Source organism: Anser cygnoides, chromosome 22 (assembly GCF_040182565.1).
Source record: "Anser cygnoides isolate HZ-2024a breed goose chromosome 22, Taihu_goose_T2T_genome, whole genome shotgun sequence".
NCBI lineage: Eukaryota > Metazoa > Chordata > Aves > Anseriformes > Anatidae > Anser > Anser cygnoides.
The window spans coordinates 3,304,352-3,323,328 of record NC_089894.1 but is presented as its reverse complement, the minus strand read 5'-3'; the positions used below and the strand labels follow the sequence as shown (position 1 = coordinate 3,323,328).

At 40.9% G+C, this 18,977-nt stretch overlaps 1 protein-coding gene across 4 annotated transcripts in view; it reads left to right on the top strand.

The window, feature by feature from the left end:
• MYO1D (myosin ID) overlaps positions 1-18,977 on the top strand; it is a 157,848-nt gene that overhangs the window by 32,159 nt on the left and 106,712 nt on the right. For all 4 annotated transcript variants that reach the window (XM_048047785.2, XM_066981882.1, XM_048047787.2 and 1 more), the window contains exons 2-12: positions 3,544-3,752; positions 4,583-4,676; positions 5,431-5,596; positions 7,098-7,151; positions 8,073-8,168; positions 9,162-9,278; positions 10,473-10,676; positions 11,844-11,989; positions 12,081-12,195; positions 12,891-13,061; positions 17,787-17,857. In XM_048047785.2, coding sequence (XP_047903742.1) covers positions 3,544-3,752; positions 4,583-4,676; positions 5,431-5,596; positions 7,098-7,151; positions 8,073-8,168; positions 9,162-9,278; positions 10,473-10,676; positions 11,844-11,989; positions 12,081-12,195; positions 12,891-13,061; positions 17,787-17,857 — 1,443 coding nt within the window. The remainder of the gene's footprint in view (positions 1-3,543; positions 3,753-4,582; positions 4,677-5,430; positions 5,597-7,097; positions 7,152-8,072; positions 8,169-9,161; positions 9,279-10,472; positions 10,677-11,843; positions 11,990-12,080; positions 12,196-12,890; positions 13,062-17,786; positions 17,858-18,977) is intronic.

Below are 18,977 nucleotides of genomic sequence, written 5' to 3'. Positions count from 1 at the left end.
TTTTAACGAGGTAATAAAAACTAGTGTAAAAACTTCTCATGAAAGAGCTGACATACTTCACCAAAATAACACGCAGGCTCTGCCTTTCCTTTTGGCTGCTGAGCTAGTTTTCAGATGCCAGAGTAATAAGTGGAAAATTCAGAAGACGGTGATAGAGAAATTACTGGAAGGAATACAATTGTTATTTCCCCATAACAATCTCCTCGACCTTGCAGCACATTCATGATTTTTGTGGTGCATACAAAATTACAAAATGGGGTTTGATGGAGGGAATAAGGAGAGGCGTTCCTTTTAAACACACCATGGCTGGCTTTTAATAACAAAACCCTGCTCCTGGGCGTTTTATGCAGGCACCAAAGTGGTCAGGGCACTCTGTGTGGCGATGAGCTTTCCTCGGTGGATGCCTGCCGGGATCGCTGAGCATTTCCCAGACCTCATTCCTACTCCAGTTGCGTGACCTCGCCTTGCAGCAGAATAGCGACTTTAACACAACTTACACCTCCCCGTTTGCCTTGCAGTCGTTAGTTGTTTTCTTAGGTTTTCATGAGTTCTTCTCGGGCGAGGAAAACCAAGAATCTCACACCAAAGCAATGCAGCTAGGAAAACAGCCACTGCTGTTTTTGGCCCGCCGCAGCGCCGGACTACGCCGTCTGATGAAAAGAGGCTTTATCAGCAGCGAGGGGTGAGGAGCAGCCGTTCGTTTTAGGAACATCTAAGCACAGCTCTGGAATTTTAACTCCGTGCTGAGAAATGAAGATGGATAGGGAAGTAAATGGGAATGTGAGATGTTGACAAAGTCTGTATCCTCAAAGCCACGCTTACTGCGAGATGCCCCTTTGCCAGCCTGGAGAGGGAACCTTCCCCTCCTCCTCCTCCACCTCCTCTGTCTGCTCCTTGCCTTGGAGGCTGAAGATACAACTCATCAGGGTCTAAAAAAACCTCTTAAACCTTGCCTTAAAGCTGAGGTGGTGGCCACAGACAGGCAGCACACCAGCTGCCCCACGTGCCAGGCCTTCTCCAGGCGCCTGCTGCCAGCCTCCCGCTGCACACCCTTGGCAAGCACAAATCTGGGGGCTCTGCTTCTGAAGCAGCCAGGAACAGGGAACTGCCGAGGGAAGAAACTTAAACTGTGCTCTGCTACTGCAAGTGTACATAATTCATTGCTTTAGGAAGAGGTCAGAGTATTGGGTACTGGGTGATGACTTGGCACGATGCTTCTGTAGGAATGTGCTTTATTTTTTTTTCTCAGCAGCTAGAAGGAGCAGCCTTATGCTTTCTGTGCTTGCCATGAATCCTCTGGCCATGCTTCTCTGGTACGGCTTAAAACCTCCTCCCGAAGCCATGGTGTCTGTCTTTTTATCACTGAGTGGTGCCTTCTGGGGTGGTTACGTGCCCACTGTGCAGCGACTTTTGGGACGTGGTATGCGTGTTCTCTGGGCAGCTCGCCTGCTGCGGACAGCCTGCCTCCGAAGAGATGGGGTAGACTGCAGTTTTTGGTGACCTTGTGGTGGTTTCCGCTACATATGTATGTCCCCGTGTGATTTGATCTCCTCAACAAGCAGAGGTGTGGTTTTTCTTTTTAAAGCTTTCCTATGTGTATGCAGAGCCCCTTGTGCCCTCCTGCTGTTGGGAGGGCAGAAGCTGAGCAGCCTGGTGTGAGATCTCGCTGCAACCACATGTGTCTTCTGAGCCTTTGGTGTCTTCCCAACAGCACGATTCCCAGCGGCTTCGTACTTCAGAGAATTAAAATTAGGGGTGGCAAGCGACGAGGACTGAGGCTTCCTGTGTACCTGTGGCTTCCCTTCTTGTTTATTCCCTTGAGGGGATAAGCTGGACTTTTAAAAATAGGCTGAGATTCAGTATTTCATTCCACGCTTGCATACCAGTTGCTTGGCATCATAGCCTCTGTCAAATTGCTTGTGTGTTATCCATTGGTTTTGTTGCAATAGTTAGGAAAGAGCTGCTGCATCGCAGTTAGTATCACTAATTGTTACGGGCATTATCTTTTCTAAAACACTTTTGGTAGCTTTCAAGTAGCATATATATCAAAAATATAAGATATCTTTGCATTTCAAGCCAATTAAAGTTTTGGGAAATGCACATTAGGACTACCTCCAGTCAAAACTGACTGCAGGAACAAAAGGACCTTTTGCAGTTCCTGTGTCTTTGCAGTGATTTATTTCTGGAGTTAGAGGCAGAATTGCTTTGAGAAAGGGGAATGCTGGTTGCTGGATTGCATTTCTTGAGTTTTATTACACCTGCTAAAAACTAACACTTCCAAGATGCTGCAGAAAATTCTCAGATGAACAGTAGAAAATGTCATGCCTGTCACCACGTGGGGGTGGTAATAAATTCAATATTGCTAGAATTTATGCTGTAGTCCATGAAGCGTTAGGAAGGCTCTTCTTGTAGCCTGTAGAGGTGTTATGGTGCCATCTAATGCTGTAGGATTTAAATGCAGGATGCACACAGGTACTCATAGAGATGCCGTGGTTTGATTGATCTATAAATCTGCTGTCGTCTTTTCTCCTACAGCAAATATTGTGTGAATTCTTCAGCTGTTAATCTGAAATTCCTTGTGTGCTCATCTGCTAGAAAACACTTTGATAAAATCGTGATTTCTTTGGAAACAGCTTTTAACTTAAACAGACCTTTTTTTTTTTCTTCCAAAATGATTCAAATTTTATTTTTTTTCCTATCCTGTTTCCAGAAAGAAAACTAATGAGCTAGTAGACTTTAGGAAAGCTGTAATTTAGGATTGTGTTCACAGGTTCCTTCAAAGCTTTCACTTTTGATCTAACAGTAGTGATAAAAGCCCATTGTAGTGAAAAGGATGAGTGGAAGCTAATTGCTGAAGTTGAAAGGCTGTAATTTGTTTCTTGGCTTGTATCTTTGTTTACTCTCTTGCAAATGTTATTAGAGCTCTGAGTGAGGGGTTTCAAAACCTCTGCTAATCTGGACAAGTCTGAATGTAAATAAAGAATTTGCCTTTAAATCCACTTTGTGAAACATATAAACGCATCGCTCATCACAAACTCATCTTTGCTTATCAGGTGTAGAAGCAGTAAATTATATTAATGTAAATCTCACTAAAGAATTCATTAAAACCATTTGTTTCTGGTAGCGTACTAATGGAAACAGAAGTACCTAGTGATGCTGAAAGCAGGCTTGATTGCATTGGCAAACCAGAGGTTTGCTGTCCTCAAAAATAAAGTCAGCGTTTGTACCGCAGTAATCTGATCCGTCATGCATCCATAACTGAAATAGCAGGAGTAATTTCCTTTGTACATGGTAAGATTTGAAGCTAATCCTCATTCGTAGTCTTTTTTACTTAGAGACCTGATGTGATGTGCTCATACACTCTCTGGGCCCCACTGATCACAGATAATGACCTTATTCAAGTTTTTTTTTTTTTTTTTTTTATAAGAGTTTCAATACAATGATGAATCAAAGAGTTCATAACGATGAAATGGGCTACTTGGAAAACCTTCTGAAGTTCTACATTTAACTAATCCTTTCTCCCTTTTGTCTCATCCTGGGTAGGTTTGAAAAAGGACGTATTTATACGTTTATTGGGGAAGTGGTCGTTTCCATGAATCCTTACAAAAACTTGAACATCTACGGGCGTGACATGATCGAGCAGTACAAAGGAAGGGAATTGTATGAGAGGCCTCCTCACCTCTTTGCAATTGCTGATGCGGCTTACAAAGCGATGAAGAGGCGATCAAAAGACACCTGTATTGTAATATCAGGTAAGCTGAAAGAGCTTGTCTTTCTGATGAACACTTGATCTTTGTGAAATTTTAGGCAGAAGAAGGATTTGTCTAATGTGATAGCGTTTTAGAAAACTTCATTAATCTTAAAACTGCTTATTTGCATTTGAATCTGTGTGTGGAGACCTCAACAATTATTTCTTATCTGATTCAAGAGCTGGTGTCAGTCATTAGCTTAATCTGTGCGTGTAAAATGTAACTTGAAGGTGAGGCCTCTGCTTGCTGTGCCTGTGTAAATGATGATCAGTGAGAATGGGGTTCCTGTGTCTCCAGCAGCTTGGAGAAATGCTGATTTTTGTCCCTTAGCTGACTGATCAATGTTTTGTTCTCTGTTTTGATGGCTGAGCTGTTTGCTTGTCCCGGTGCTAACAGTGGGAGCAGTGGTTGTGCCATGAACGGTCGCTATCTGGATCCTGGCACTTCATCTCCTTGATGTCCCCGTGCTTTCGCAGCTCTGAAGGGCCCGAGACCCGAGATGGGGTGCTGAACAGTAGCCTCTTGTACTGCAGTTCACAGCTCTGCTGCAATCAGAGCCTCTGCATGCCAGTCTTTCTCCTCTAACAATATTCCTTTTGATCCTCTGTGTGCTAGGCCTTTTACCGACCTGTGAAATCCTACATCATAACCGCTTCTAAGTCAGCATAGCAGTAACAGTCAGGCAGGGTTATGGCTACATTCAGAAAATGCAAGCTTATTTGTGCATACTTTGAGCTTTAAAAAGACACTAGCGTGGTAGAATTAGGATGCTGGTCAGTGATTTGCTTTGCTGTTTTGCTCTGTTATGACTTTTTCTGTATTTATGCCCTTAGGTGAAAGTGGGGCTGGGAAGACTGAGGCCAGTAAATATATTATGCAGTACATAGCAGCCATTACCAACCCTGGTCAGAGAGCTGAGGTGGAAAGGTAAGGGCTTTGTAGAAAAGTGAAGTTGCTTTGTCTCTAGTAGACTGTATAATGCCATTTTATTTGATGGTCTCTTGCCAAATCAGCATGCAATTACTACATCATTTACCTGTTTTCTTCAGATAAAACTTTTACTGTGGGAATTTTGCAATATTGATTGCTGACTACTAAATTGATTACTAAAATCGCATAGAAAAGTTAGGGGGAACTCAAGCCTTCAAACTTTCAAAATAAAAACAGCATCTAGAAATCACGTTTTCTGTGTCAATTTGCCTGAAATATGTGTGTGTTAGTGTATTATGTCGAGCACAAGCAGCATGTTCCATGACCTTTCAAGTTTGCATGTTCCCGAGTCGCAACACGTGCCTGTCAGTCTTAGGGTAAAAATTTTTGCAGCAAAGAATATGGCTTTCTGCTGAAACAGATTTAATACCTACCTTGAAAAAAAAAAAGCTAATTATTTGCAAAAGAAGTCAAAAAGTTGTTTTCAAAACTTATGCATGTAAAGGAACTGCATTTTGATTGATGCTGTTTTCAGTGGAGCCTTTGGTTCCCATTCGCTCAGCTCTAAGGAACATTACCAAAAGCTTCCAGCTGATGTCCCTCAGGATTGCTAATGTTTTACACATCTAGATATGCCATCAAAGAGTATCTCTGTTGTTACTAAAATCTTCTCTAAAAATGCCTGTGAAAAAAATTCTGTGGCTGAATACATGAGTCTGGACTCATCCTGTTCCCTTTTCCATTTATCCAGAGTGAAGAACATATTGCTGAAATCTAATTGTGTATTAGAGGCCTTTGGCAATGCCAAAACAAACCGTAACGACAATTCCAGCAGGTTTGGAAAATACATGGATATCAACTTTGATTTTAAAGGCGATCCAATAGGTGGGCATATCAATAATTACTTGCTTGAAAAGGTAAGCCAAATTCAGTTTTAGTCAAAGGCTTCTGTGTAGTTACTTCAGTAAAATGTGTTTTGCCAATACAGTGTTTTCCTTTCAAACGTGGTACGTCCATATGTGATGTATGAGGGCACAGAATATCGTTAAATCTAAAGTTTAATTTCTCTCCAAGAACTAATAAGAGTGAAACGCTGCTGAAGCACAAGCCCTGCCCTGTTGCAGAAGTACTTTAACAGCACCGCTTTCAGAGTTCACCATCTAAGAGACTAGTGTTACTTAGAAGCTTGTGTGCATATAGGTCTATATGTTTTGCATCCCAAATAAAAGCTGAGATGAATTTAACATCTGTAAAACTCCCTCCTTATAAGTTCCCACACTGAGATCTTATTCTTATTGTAAGTTCCCACATTGAGCCTTGCGTGATAATTTAGCAACTATGCTTTTATATGTTACAAATGATCCTAAGCATGATCTTTTTCACGTCATTAAGTGGTGGCTGAGAACACTGGAATATGTAAAACCCTGTAAAGAAATGGGGCTGGGTCTATTAACAGTTCTCATGATGTGTGAGACGCACGTCTGGCTTTAATTTGTATGTTTGACCACATCTGCTAACTTGCTTTTTTGTTTGTTTTCTTTTTTACTTCTGCCATTATTTCCCTGAAGTCTATTTCCAGAACAAATATTTTATTTTATTTGAAAAAAAAAAAAAAAGACATGATACTTTCATGCAAAAATGAGATGGGGCTGCAGCTGCAGTGACCTAAGTCTTGATCATTTATTTAATATTCTTGACTTCTATCAAGTTAAATTTGTTTCCAATTTGAAAGCGGTTGAGGTTTGGGTACAAACACAATTATTCAATAGACAGCGACTTTGCAGAACGAACTCACACCTCACGCTCCATTGTTTGAACTTGTAGTGTGAAATAAGGGTATGTTTCTTGTTGACTGAATTTCTGCTGCAATTAACAGTTTTTCTTTTGCTATTTTACGTGAATTTGGAATGAACACTTTGAAGATGGAGCTATTGATTGCTTCCTAAAACAATGTCTGTGTGTTAGGGTAGGGAGTTAGATTCGGCACAGGCTGGGTGCTGTTGGTCAGCCCGTCTTCGGGTTGTAGAAGCGGTTATTGTAAGGCCCTAGCTATGGCTGTGGGGCATTTGTTTGTAGTCAATTGGTCCTGTTTTTACTTCCAGCAATTAAATAACTCTTGAACTAAAATGATGTTTTATTTGACTCTTCCATGAAAGCAATTCTGTAGTTGCTACATGGGCTTTCTGATTGGAAGTAGCACGTTACAGCTGTTTCACAGGCTGGTCTTTTTGATTATAGACTTCAGACACTGTGATCATGCCTAATTAGTAATGTTCATTATAAACTTAATGTAAAATGAGGTTAGTTTGGAGGTGTTCTAGCAGTGGTGAACCGATTCTTTGGTTTCTAAGGGGAGGTGTTTGGGAAGCAAGCCATCCTTATCCAGAAATACCTATCCTGTATTTTTTTCCCCTGCAGTCTCGTGTGATTGTACAACAGCCAGGAGAACGAAGCTTTCATTCTTTTTACCAGGTTGGTATTCCTTTGTCGAAGCAAGTTACTTTTTTCATGTTTCCCAGACAGATAGGCAAAAGACAAAGTTTTCACCCTCTCATGCGTTTTGCAAAGGATTCCCTTGCTGTTACATCTTGGGTGATCGTAGTTTCTTTAGTTTTTTGAAGAGGCCTGTTTTGGGGAAAGAGCTTGTTTTCTCTACCCTCCAGTCCCATATTAACGCATTTGTAAACTTAAAAGGAGGCTAACTAAGCAAGTATGGTAGAATATTGGACTTTGACTCACTGTTTTATTTGTAATAAGTCTAATTCCTCTATTTTCTCTTGAGGCCTTGAGTTCATATGGAAGTAATTTTATGACACCGAGTTCACTTTCTTTTTTTCTTTGGGTTCTTTTTTTTAATGTCTTCCATATTTTATGGTGATTCCCTTGTGCGTCCTTTGGGGGAAATGGCCAGCCTATTAGTATAACCTTTATTCTCCCTTGCGTTGTGAGAAAACCGTAGGTTTATTTTTTATTTATGTGCTCGGTAGTCCATGATAGCATGTTAGCACCTTTCTCACAAATGTTGTGTTTCCCATTGGAAGGTCTCAGCGTATAGCAGAGAACATAAATGTGCTTGCCAGGGCACATCGGTGATGTGTCGCAGGTGTACACGTCCGGTCTATGAAGTTCAGACTTGTTTTCTAGGCAGCTGTACCATTCAAAAGGTCAGTCACTTAGGCAGAGCCCTAGAACAGTGCAGACCATGTATTTTGAATATGTGCTTGTGGCTCCAGGTACCGTAGCTGATTCTAGCATAGCAGTAACTTCGTGTTTTTATGGTTTTGCTTGGCAAGCAGGTGAATGAGAATTTATTTAGTATAAAAATGATTGATTTACTATGAAAAAGGAAGGATTTTCTTTATTTTGATTCACCTTTTCTTACTCTTTGTACAGCTCCTCCAGGGGGGTTCTGACCAGATGTTACGTTCTCTACATCTTCAGAAGGATGCATCTGCATACAGCTACATCTCTCCTGGAGCACAGCTAAAGGTGAGGGTGTTGTCAGTGAGTTACAGGTAACTTGTTTTAAAATTTTATGTACTTCTTGAAATGTTTCAAGTACTACAGAGCAAGTAGAAGTGGAGACCAATATTTATAGGATAAATATTAAAAGATAACACCAGTGTGCTATTTTTAATGGAGCTTCTGGACCTAGGAGACAAGTGCACATGTAGTTGCGCATACTCCACTTGTTTCTGATTATAAAAAATGTTGTAGGAAATATCACTTAATAAATGCAGCCAGAGATACTTGACCTGTTAGCAATGACAGACTTTTACTGCTTTGTAATGGTAACTGAAGAAGCTGCTCTGTTTTAAAAAAAAAAAAAAAAGATTTCTTGTGTCTTTTTTGTACAGTAGGACCATTTAAGTTACTGAAGTGTTCATTCTTCATATCTGATGTACCCTCAGAGGGGCCTCTGAGCAGGAAAGAAGGGAACAGACCAATAAGGTTTTTAGGAAACAAGAACACTTTAATTCTGAACACTTTAAATACGTCGGGAGTGGTCCCTAGTGTCATCCCTAGGAAGCAGGGTCCAGACAAAAGGCTCCCTGATTTCCTAATTGCTTTCTTGAGATGCCCTTTGGCGTACAAACCTGCAGACCTACTCAGAGGCCTTTATCAGTTTCTCTAGAAATCTGCAGTGAAAAGTAACCAGATGATCAGGAAGGGAGGGGACACAGGCTCACCTTGAGAAAGATGTTGACCAGAACTTTGCTGTTAGTGCTGTGCAGCTTTTGCTCACAGCATTCCACTGGGAAAGTATTGAGCTATTAAAATGTTCTGTGATGGATTTCTCTATCTCACTGCTGGGTTCAGCATACAAGTGGACAATGACTGATTAGGATCAGGCAAAAATCTTGTGGCAGTTTCTTGCATCTGAAAAATAGTGAAGCACACATCTTGCCCATGGGCATGCAAAGTGTTTGCTTTCTCACTACCATTAAGCACATCATGTCCCAAACATCTTTTTCCCCTCAGTGTTCCATCAATGATGGTGCAGAGTTCAAAGCTGTAGCTGATGCCATGAAAGTGATAGGCTTCAAGCAAGAGGAGATTCAGACTGTCTACAAAATTGTGGCAGCCATTCTTCACTTGGTAAGTTCTCTGCCCGCAGGTTTGGGTAGGCTGCTCTTCAGAAGTCAAGCAGCGCACTTGTACTTCCTGCAGATCTAATTTTCTCACTGCAGATCTGTTGGCTGGAAAAGTGTATGCAGTTTACAGCTTCCAGTTTGAGTGAAATTCCTTGATGAAATAAGATACTGCAGTAATGATGAAAGATCACATTTATTCCTGCATATTCCAGATCCCAAAACAGCCATACCACAAAGCATGTGGATCTGTAAATATGAGTAGAAATTGTTGGGGTTTTGGCAGTGAGTGGGTAGGAAACTCTCACCTTGCTATCCTTCTACCCTTGTGCTCTCTCTCCATCACCACTGTGACTATGCTGGAGGGATGGTACTTCACTTTGGTAGCAGCTTGAGCACAGCAGGATACAACAGACCTCCTAATTCTCTGTATTCCGATACCGAGGAAATCCTTCCTTCACTCATATTTTCCTGCGACCCACAGAATTTTCTTCCCTGTGCAGTGTTCCTGTAGCTCAGTTCTTGCCCCTCCTTGAGAAGAGAAACACCGTAGGCAAGCAGAGAGAAGGTGGCAAAGAAAACTGCAGCTTTTTTTCAATTTTCTCCTCTTTGGCGCAGTCCTGCCCCAGTGCTGGGAAGTGGGGTGGAGGCAGAGCAGAGTCAGGCCATGCTGGCAGGCTGTGAGAATACTCGCAGGTAATACGGTGGTGTTGCTGCCGAATTCTGTCATCACAGGTATTGAGCAACAGTGCCATTGTGGTATGTTATCACTCCAATACTGCTAGCAGTGTTGATTTGTCAGCTTCCCCAGAACGTTCTCCGAACCTTTGTGGGCAACAGCTTTGCAATAAGAACTGCAGCTTAGTGTTTTTGTAGTGAACTGTAGTGAAGATGAGCTGCTGCATTTGGAATTTGTGTATTTAATGCCGTTTGCTATTACTAGACTCTGAATCTTGAAACAGTGTTTGATTAGATTTCCAGAAGTCTTTGATGTTATTTTTGTTTTCCAAAAGCTCAGCTGAACACTGAGCAGGAATGCATTCCTTTGAGTCAGGCTTTGTTGCTTCCACTGATTTTGGATGTTTGTGGTTATGTGGATATGCAGGCCTCAAATAGCAGATGGGATGTGGATGGACTTGGGACGTACTAAAATTATATTAAAAAAAATATTGAGAAATTAATTTCTTGCTGATTATTGCAGGGGAACTTGAAGTTTTCTGTGGATGGTGATACGCCTCTAATAGAAAATAGCAAGGTTGTGTCAATCATTGCAGACTTGCTGTCAACAAAATCTGAGATGGTGGAGAAGGCTCTTTTGTTCCGAACTGTAGCTACAGGTCGGGATGTCATTGACAAACAGCATACTGAACAAGAAGCCACCTACGGCAGAGACGCCTTTGCAAAAGTGAGTTTAAATTTCCTTTCTCTGCATCTGATTTTATATGTGACAGTAACTCAGACACTTTGCTTTCGCTTTTGCCTTTTGGTAGAGTTGTGCTTGGTGCAGCACAGAGTGATGATGCCTGAGGAGGACCCTCACTAATGAATTGTCTTTGTAACTGCGTTTTCCAATGCTCACGTCCCAGTAGGTTTCCTGGGTGGATCAATGAGCATAGTGCTTGCTCAGACAGGGGAAGTCTCTACCTCATGCTGATTTTTTCTCTGACTCTGTGTGCTCCTGTGTTGTATAGCTGCACTCACCCAGAGTGCAGCAATAGGGGGACTGCAGAGCTGCACCATCTCTACCCTTCCCTGGCTGTGACACAGCTTGTGATCACAACCAGCCATGCTTTTCTGGTAGGCGAAAGAGGGGAGGGAGCTGCAAGATTAGCTTGCTGGCATCTGCAAAAGGAATACACTGTATAGGACTAAATATTTTGGAAAATATGGTTCTTGACTTCCTTAGCAGTTAAATTCAAAGGGTAGAGGGTAGAAGAGTAACGTCTAGAACTTAAATTGGAAACACCGTGCTATCCTTTTTATGGAAAGGTGGGATACTGATAGCAAAAGGAGTAACAATTGTCCTTCCTTTGTTAAGAAATAAAATGATAAGGAAAGAATGGATGAGGTTTTGAAGGTCCTTGATTATTGACTTTTTTTTCCACAAAGATGATATGTTTGCACAGCTTTGGAGTACATTTTGAACATGTAGACTTTGAAGATACTTATATCTACAAAACATTTTCCTTTTACAAGGTGTACGGGAACATTTTACTGCTAGTGTTCAGTTGTTAGGTTTCTATAACTGAACTCTGACTTATTTTTCAGTATTGTTAAATAGTTCACAGGTGTGGAAGTTATTAGCCAGTTGAAAAGCAGACTGGAATCAAATGGGGTAACCTCCATAATTAGTGACCTTTCCAAGATTTAGACTTCAGCTAAATGAGATTTGAAAGAAAGAAATAATTTTATAGAATATTTTCTTCTTATCAATGATTGTTCAATTTTAACAGAAATTTATCTGTGGTTTTTGTTAGTTTGGGCAGCATCTTGAATTAAACTTTGTAGCACCATATGAACAGAGAACAGAGACAGATGCAGGCAAGATTGCTCAGTGTTTGTTTCCTGGCAGGCTATATACGAGCGCCTCTTTTGTTGGATTGTGACGCACATCAATGATGTGATCGAAGTAAAGAACTATGACACTACAATACATGGCAAAAACACAGTCATTGGTGTCCTGGATATTTATGGCTTCGAAATATTTGACAACAACAGGTGAGACATACTGTTAAAGCACAGTGCCGTGCCTTCTCCCTTTCCCAAGTGAGAAAACTCACCACCTTTTTTTTTCCCTATGTTTTTGCAGTTTTGAGCAATTTTGCATTAATTACTGCAATGAAAAGCTACAGCAGCTCTTTATTCAGCTAGTTCTGAAGCAGGAGCAGGAAGAGTACCAGCGAGAGGGAATTCCCTGGAAGCATGTGAGTGATTTGGCAGGGGAGGGAGAGGTTGGTTTGAGGTCAGTGGAGCAGCATAGGTCACACATCTAAAGTTGGTCCACGAGTAAGCTCCTGTTCAAGTCAATAGGACATCTGTGTCCATGCCAGTTGTACTATCAGGCTTGCTGTCTGGAAATCAGACTGTGGAAAAAGCTAACCTATTATCTTGCAACCTATTTTTATGGTTTTGGAAAACAATTGATTCCAGATCTGTGTTCAAATTTCTCATAGCATCTCTGTGGCTGAGTTCTTAATCTGAACGCTTATGTATTTTGTGTAGTTGTAGATATTCAGGTAGAAAAATTCTGGGCGTTCTGTTCAGATTCCTTTCATAATGCAAAGGATTGGATGCCCAGTTTTTACCACTTTGACTGTATGCAGTTAAACTTTAAAAAACATTTTAAAGTGCATTATGTAGCAGTTGATTTTTAGGAGAGGCCCCAAGATCAATGTGAGGCATGTGAAGATCACCACCTCTCTTTAGTGGCAGAAGAATAGCCTACTTAGTTTTGAGTTAGCAATCTGCATACTGAAAGCTGATGTTTTCACCTATGATTGGTGTCTGATCCTTCTGTCAGACAAATGGTGCAGTTCAATCGGTGACTAACACTGGTGCACTTCTCTTTTACTAGCCAAAGTCACAAATACACCTGTTCATTTGTGTTTTTTTTTTTCAGATTGATTACTTTAACAATCAGGTCATTGTCGACCTGGTAGAGCAGCAGCACAAAGGGATCATTGCCATTCTGGATGATGCCTGCATGAATGTTGGAAAAGTTACAGATGAGATGTTCCTTGAGGCTCTTAATAACAAGCTAGGGAAGCACGCACACTTCTCCAGCAGAAAGGTACTCTTCTGTATCCTCAGAACTGGTTTCTTATCCTATGTGATGCTTTTTCCATTATTTAGACCTAACAGAATAAGGAAAAAGATTTGAAGAGTGTCTGAGGTTCAAACTGTTGCCATAGAGTATGAAATTAAATGCCTAAGAGCAACTGCAGCTCTTAACTACAGAAATAGGCCATCTGGTCTGGGTTTGGGTAAGGCACCTCCTATGGCTTTATATCCGGTAGAGGGAGCTCAAGTATGTCCAATGTGAGATCAATTTTATTCGGAGCATAAAAGAAGCAAGAGCTTGTGCCTTGACATATCATGATGTCATCTGTAACCAATTGAGGCACGGTTTTGGCTCACGTGGCTTTCTTCCCAGGCTGCTGTAATACATAGTGACAGTGAAATTATTCACACTTCTGCTTTATTACGGCACTGTGGGTTGTTTTTTCATCGTCATTGGCTACAAAACACGTTCATCTCCAGTTGTACCTATGATCTTCCAGGCCACTTGACTTGCTTTGTTTTTGGTACAATGTACGAATTAAAAGGCTTTATTCCTCACTTGGCAGCATAACAAAAACATGGTCACCAGCCTGATTAATTTGAGAATCCTTCACACCAAATTTCATTTATGAAATACATTTTAATTTGTTGATGTCTGTCTGCTGAGAAACGTTGTTTGGAGTATGTCATTCAGAATGCTGGTTCCCCCCTTCTCCCTCCCACCCCTGCATACTGTTTTATGTAGGTCAGAAATATAAAATTAGCATCGTTGTATAAGATACGTGCTAAAGACTGCCTCCAGGAAGGCTGAATATAAACAATAGATCTGGCTGTGGCTTGTTTGAGCAGAGGATAGGAAGAAAATAAAATAACCAGTTTTTCTTCCAGATGTGGTTTTCCTTAAGTGCACTTTAGCTGCGGCACACCTGTCATCTCGTCTGCCACATGCATTTTAGCTGAGGGAGAATCTTGCTTTCTGTGTTAGCCTAGATTTTATGTGCTTAAGCAGCAGATGTGTTAGCCATAACACGTTGTGAGTAGACTCACATGAGATCAAGCGTTTTCATGAAACCTAGTCCAGGTGTCTATATTTTAATGCAAATCGCTTGCTTTAGTAGTGCTAACGGTTGTGAACAATGAAGCCTGGGGGAATGGATTCTTAAATCCTCTGCAGTGGGGTAGTGTGGGAAGTGGTCCAGTTCTGGAGCTGTCTAGTTACTAGGTGTAAGCTGGTAGAGGCCTTCAGTTTCTGTTCCGTCATTGGTACTATATCTGCTAAGGTGGAGTGGTTCCATCACAGAGAGAGTAGGTACTGCATGGATACAGTGGGGAAAGAGGAATTAATTTCATAAAGCATGTGGCAGGTTATAAAATGAAAATATATATAAAAAAAAAAGAATCTGCTTGAGTCCTTACCTTCACAAGTCCCTTCACAGTGTGGGAAACAAAAAAAAGTGCATGTGTATATATATATATATCTCCAATTGCAGTATTCCTCAGTAGGGGGTGGCATTGTCAGAAAACTGCACAGAGTTGAAGGGAAATGAGGAATACTGTTTTAAATGTTTATGGAGGGTACGATGTATCTTCCTGGCTTGCTAATTTCTAGTTTAAATCAATATAGCCTTGAAAAAATTGACCCATAAAATTCTCAGCATCATAATTATCTTTCCCCCCTCTCATGTCTTTGCAGATGTCCTTTAGATTATCTCAGATATCTTGCTCAGTGAGCCCTTATCCCATCTAGAACTGCTGTAAGAAATCTGAGCCCTCTAAGCTAGCCTCTTCTAGTTGTATTAAAACAAAGGACTTGATTTCACTTCATAATCTGCTTTCGTAGACTGCGGTAGATCTGTCCAGATACTATAAAGTTGAGTGTAGATCAAAGCTTTTCCTAAAGAGTTAAAGTACATGTGCTGATATGTTATGGGAACTGCTCCCATCTTTCAGCCCGAGTTAATGCTTCACTGCTCCCCTGTAGAGCATGTTGCACACTGGCTCCATGTGGATAAGCTCTAAGGGGCTGCTGTGCCCTAAATAGTAGTGTCCTAGTTTGTGCACTGCATGCCTGATCTGCTGCTGTCTGCTTGGTTGTCCTGGTGAAAGCCAAACAAACCAGGAAGAAGACTGGTAAATATTTCCACTGTGAATATTTGTGGCCAAATTTATGTTCTTAGAGCATGGGTTATTCTTCTCTGAATTGTCCAATGCTAGTCTAGATGTGTAAATATTAGCTATTCTGATTGTACTTCTCAACATCAAAGGTTCATTTTCTCATCCTCTTTAAATTCTGATTCAATCGACCTTCTAATTTCAAAGTGTTGAGTGCAGTGATGAACAGTATATGAATTCCTAAATTGTCCATTAATGGAAAGTTCTGATGGGTGTCAATCTCAAGAAACTGATTGTGAAGGTAAGAATATGAGAAGACCCGTTCTAGTCCACCTGATCCAGTATCTGCCAAGATGCTAGGGAACAGTGAAGGTCTAACTGAGAGAAGAATATGGGACAAACGTAGTGATAACTTGATACGGTCCCAATTTCCAGCCATCTGCTGTCCTTCTGAATCAGGGCTAGTGCCCTTGATAGTTTTTTGGGGTTTGGTTTTCGTTTCTTTTTTAATCGACAAGGTGTTCCACAGCGTAGATACTTGTTTGAAGAGCTCCTTCCTTCCCATCCATTTTCCCTTTTAGGTTACATTTGTTTCCTCCTAGTTCTAAAACAGCAAAACGTTGCTCACTGTTATCTTCCAGTACATCTTCTCCGTGTTTTCTGTCGTTCCTTTCCTGACCTGAAGAGGCTTAGTTCCTTTGGCCCTGCCTCCTGTAGCAGTCAGTGCTTTTGATGGAGTTCGCCCATTGTCAAGCCTCTTCCAGTTCTCTGGTGTCCTTTTTGAGATGGAGGGTATTTAAAGTACTTGTTGAGTTAATAGTTTTAGGTTTGTGACTTACTGTGAGCTTTGGCTTTTCTCTGTGGATGTCTCTGAAATAAGTGAATTTCATTTGCTCTTTTGTGCCATTCCTCTGGAATCTCATGTCTTCCTGCAGTTCTTCACAGCCAGCCAGTGTCTTTACTTCCCTGAATAATTAAGAAGTATCAACAGTCTTGATCACCTGCCTGTTACCCTCAGATCCTGGCTCATTTAAGATGCTGTTGGCACTGCAGATGGTAGGGCAGGCCTCTGCAGGACTCCCTGATAAACTGCAGGAGCCGACCGTTCGCTGTTATGCCATTTCCCATCTTTCCAACAGTTATTTGTGTGAGGCCCCTTTCTTCCTGTCCTGCACAGAAACTTGAATTCTTTGAGTTGTTAATAAGGAACCTTGAGAAAGGGCTCCTAGAAATCCAAGCAGGCTATCAGCTGTATCAGTACACTTGCTGTTCTTTTTAATAATTTCTGCCGATTTGCCCGGTAGACACAAAGTTTGTAGAGAGAAAGACTCAGTATGAGAACTAGCATTGCGTTAAGCCCCCTTCCAGTATCTCCCATGCTGGAAGAGTTTTAAGCAAGAAGCTTACGCAGATGAGTGTGTCCCATCTGGCAGCAAGAGTTACTTCATTTCATTGTGGTTTTGCTCATCTTATACCTCTTCTATTGACATGTTGGTTTGAGAGGTATGTTTTGGGTGGCTGAAAAAAGCATTAGATCCTCCCTAGCCCCTTGCTGGTAAGCACAGCTGCAGAAAGAAAAATTACTTCATTTTCCTGGTTTGGCCTCTTCCTCATTTTCTCTGTGTTCCTTCTACTCTGGAGTCATTTGTCAGCTCTGCAGATGCTGGCATGCTTCCTGCTCCTGCTGTGCTGGACTTCTTATACCTTTGTAACCTTCATGTATCTTATTATGCAAACTTTTTGCTTTCCTTCTTGTGTTGTTTGTTTGTTTGTTTAAGCTTCTATTTATTTATTTTACATCTAATCTCTTTAAGCCAATCTATTTTCTATTCTTAGACACAGGTAAAGCTTTTTGGAGGATATCTTCATGTTTCTAATAAACTCTTCTATCCTGCAGTTTGACCATGCTAATTTCCTCTTTTGTTTTCCGAAGACTTTGGGTGGATAGACTTCCTAAGACTTTTGGATAGATACTTGCTCATAGTCTTCATGGTGCCCATGCTTCCTGCAAAGAAATCTCTGGCCGCTGCTGCTGAGTGGCTGCCACATGGGCATTTGACGTCTTTGTTGCAGTGAAAAATTGAATGTGAAGTCTGAGATGGGAATTGAGGGTTGTAGCTCTCTCCACCCTGGATGGATCTGTGGGGCTGGTCACTGTCTGGGAGGTGTTCGATGAGCTACAGTGAGTGCTGGTAGTGGGACAGAACAAGCATTGCTACCATAATTGTCATATTCTGATTTCTTCATTTATTTGCTGAGGAGGGACGTTGCAATGGAAAAAAACGTACGAAGGAAGACTTAAAAAAGGCCATGAAGAAATCTTAGGTGCGATGGTTCTCTGTATGCACAAATGCTCTTTTTGCTTAATGGTATTTTTGAGGTAGTTTCAATTTGTTAATAAAACTGTAGGTTCTTACAATTTGATTTTGTACAAATATATGCTTTAATAACACATCCATGAAAAAATGTTATAAAGCAGTGTTACAACTGGATTTCAGGTCCACACATGTGCATATAAAGTGGAATAACTACAGTTTCCATTTCTGTTTCCAAGGCACATTACTTTTCTGTGAAACTTAAAAATCCAATGGTGAGATTTTAATGTATGTGAAATTTGTTTTAGCTTTGTGCAACTGACAAAACCCTGGAGTTTGACAGAGACTTTCGAATCAAGCACTACGCTGGAGATGTGATGTAAGTTTCTTTCAGAAATAAAGATGCACCTTCTATTTTTGTCTTCTAGCCAGCTTTGAAGTGGTATGATATTCTGATTTAATGCTGCTTCTGGTATGGACCAGAATAGCTGTCATACAGAATTACAGAGTGCAGCAATTGCTTATCAATTAAATATTATGCTAGTTACTTGCTGTATAGAATATGATTTTCTTCTTGGAATTGAAACAAAAGGAGAATATGAGGTGGGGAGGTGAAGGGGAGAGCAATGTTTCGGGGGGAAAAAAGCTAGCACTGTTTATACAAGAAAGCTATACAGAGCTAATAAAATCTTGTTTAGACATCTGTTTAGTATGATTATCTAACTCTCTGGCTTTAAATTCTAAAATCAGTTTGAGCTCACTCAAAATATGCAGGGTAGTGCTAAGTTAAAATAAGTATCAGTGCAAGGAGCCTTTCCCACTCAGGTTGAAAAGTTTTTTGTACCTGAACTCTACAGAAATGGCTGCAGTATCTGAGAGTAGTAAGAAGGAAAATTAAGTAGAAGTGAAAGATGCCCGTATGTTAGAAACCTCACTAGGAAAGCTGTTGTCTGGAGCATCACTGAAATGATGGAATGGCTAAGAATTTGTGCAACTCCTTGTGCTAGCAGAACTTAATGGGAGGTTAATGTGGAGATCATTTAGGATTTTAACAATTAAGGATTTTTTTTTAACCTTTTGACTTGGGATTAAATTTACTTTCATTTTATAAAGGTAGCCAGTGGGTACTGGATCTCATTCAGTGAAGACAGACTTTGTTCTGGAGTCTGTGCCGAGTGATTGCTGATATACATTGCTGATTCCAAAACACTTTGCCAAGGAGGAGAAAAAATACAAGGCTATATATTAGTGGTTGAATCTTCTGCACTGCCAGCGCCCAGTGAACAAATTTCCTTTTTAAAAAAAAAAAAAACAACACTGAAATGTGGAAATGTTTGCAGGTAGTATTTGAGCCTGAACTACGTTACACAGAGCAATAAGGTTTTGGGGATTTGTTGTCATGCTCCAGATCCCAGTGTTTGCAATTTAGGTGCTGGTTTCCTGGGGTAATCTGAAGCTCAGTGGTACAAGGAGGCAGCTGAGAGGGAGTTGCTGAATGG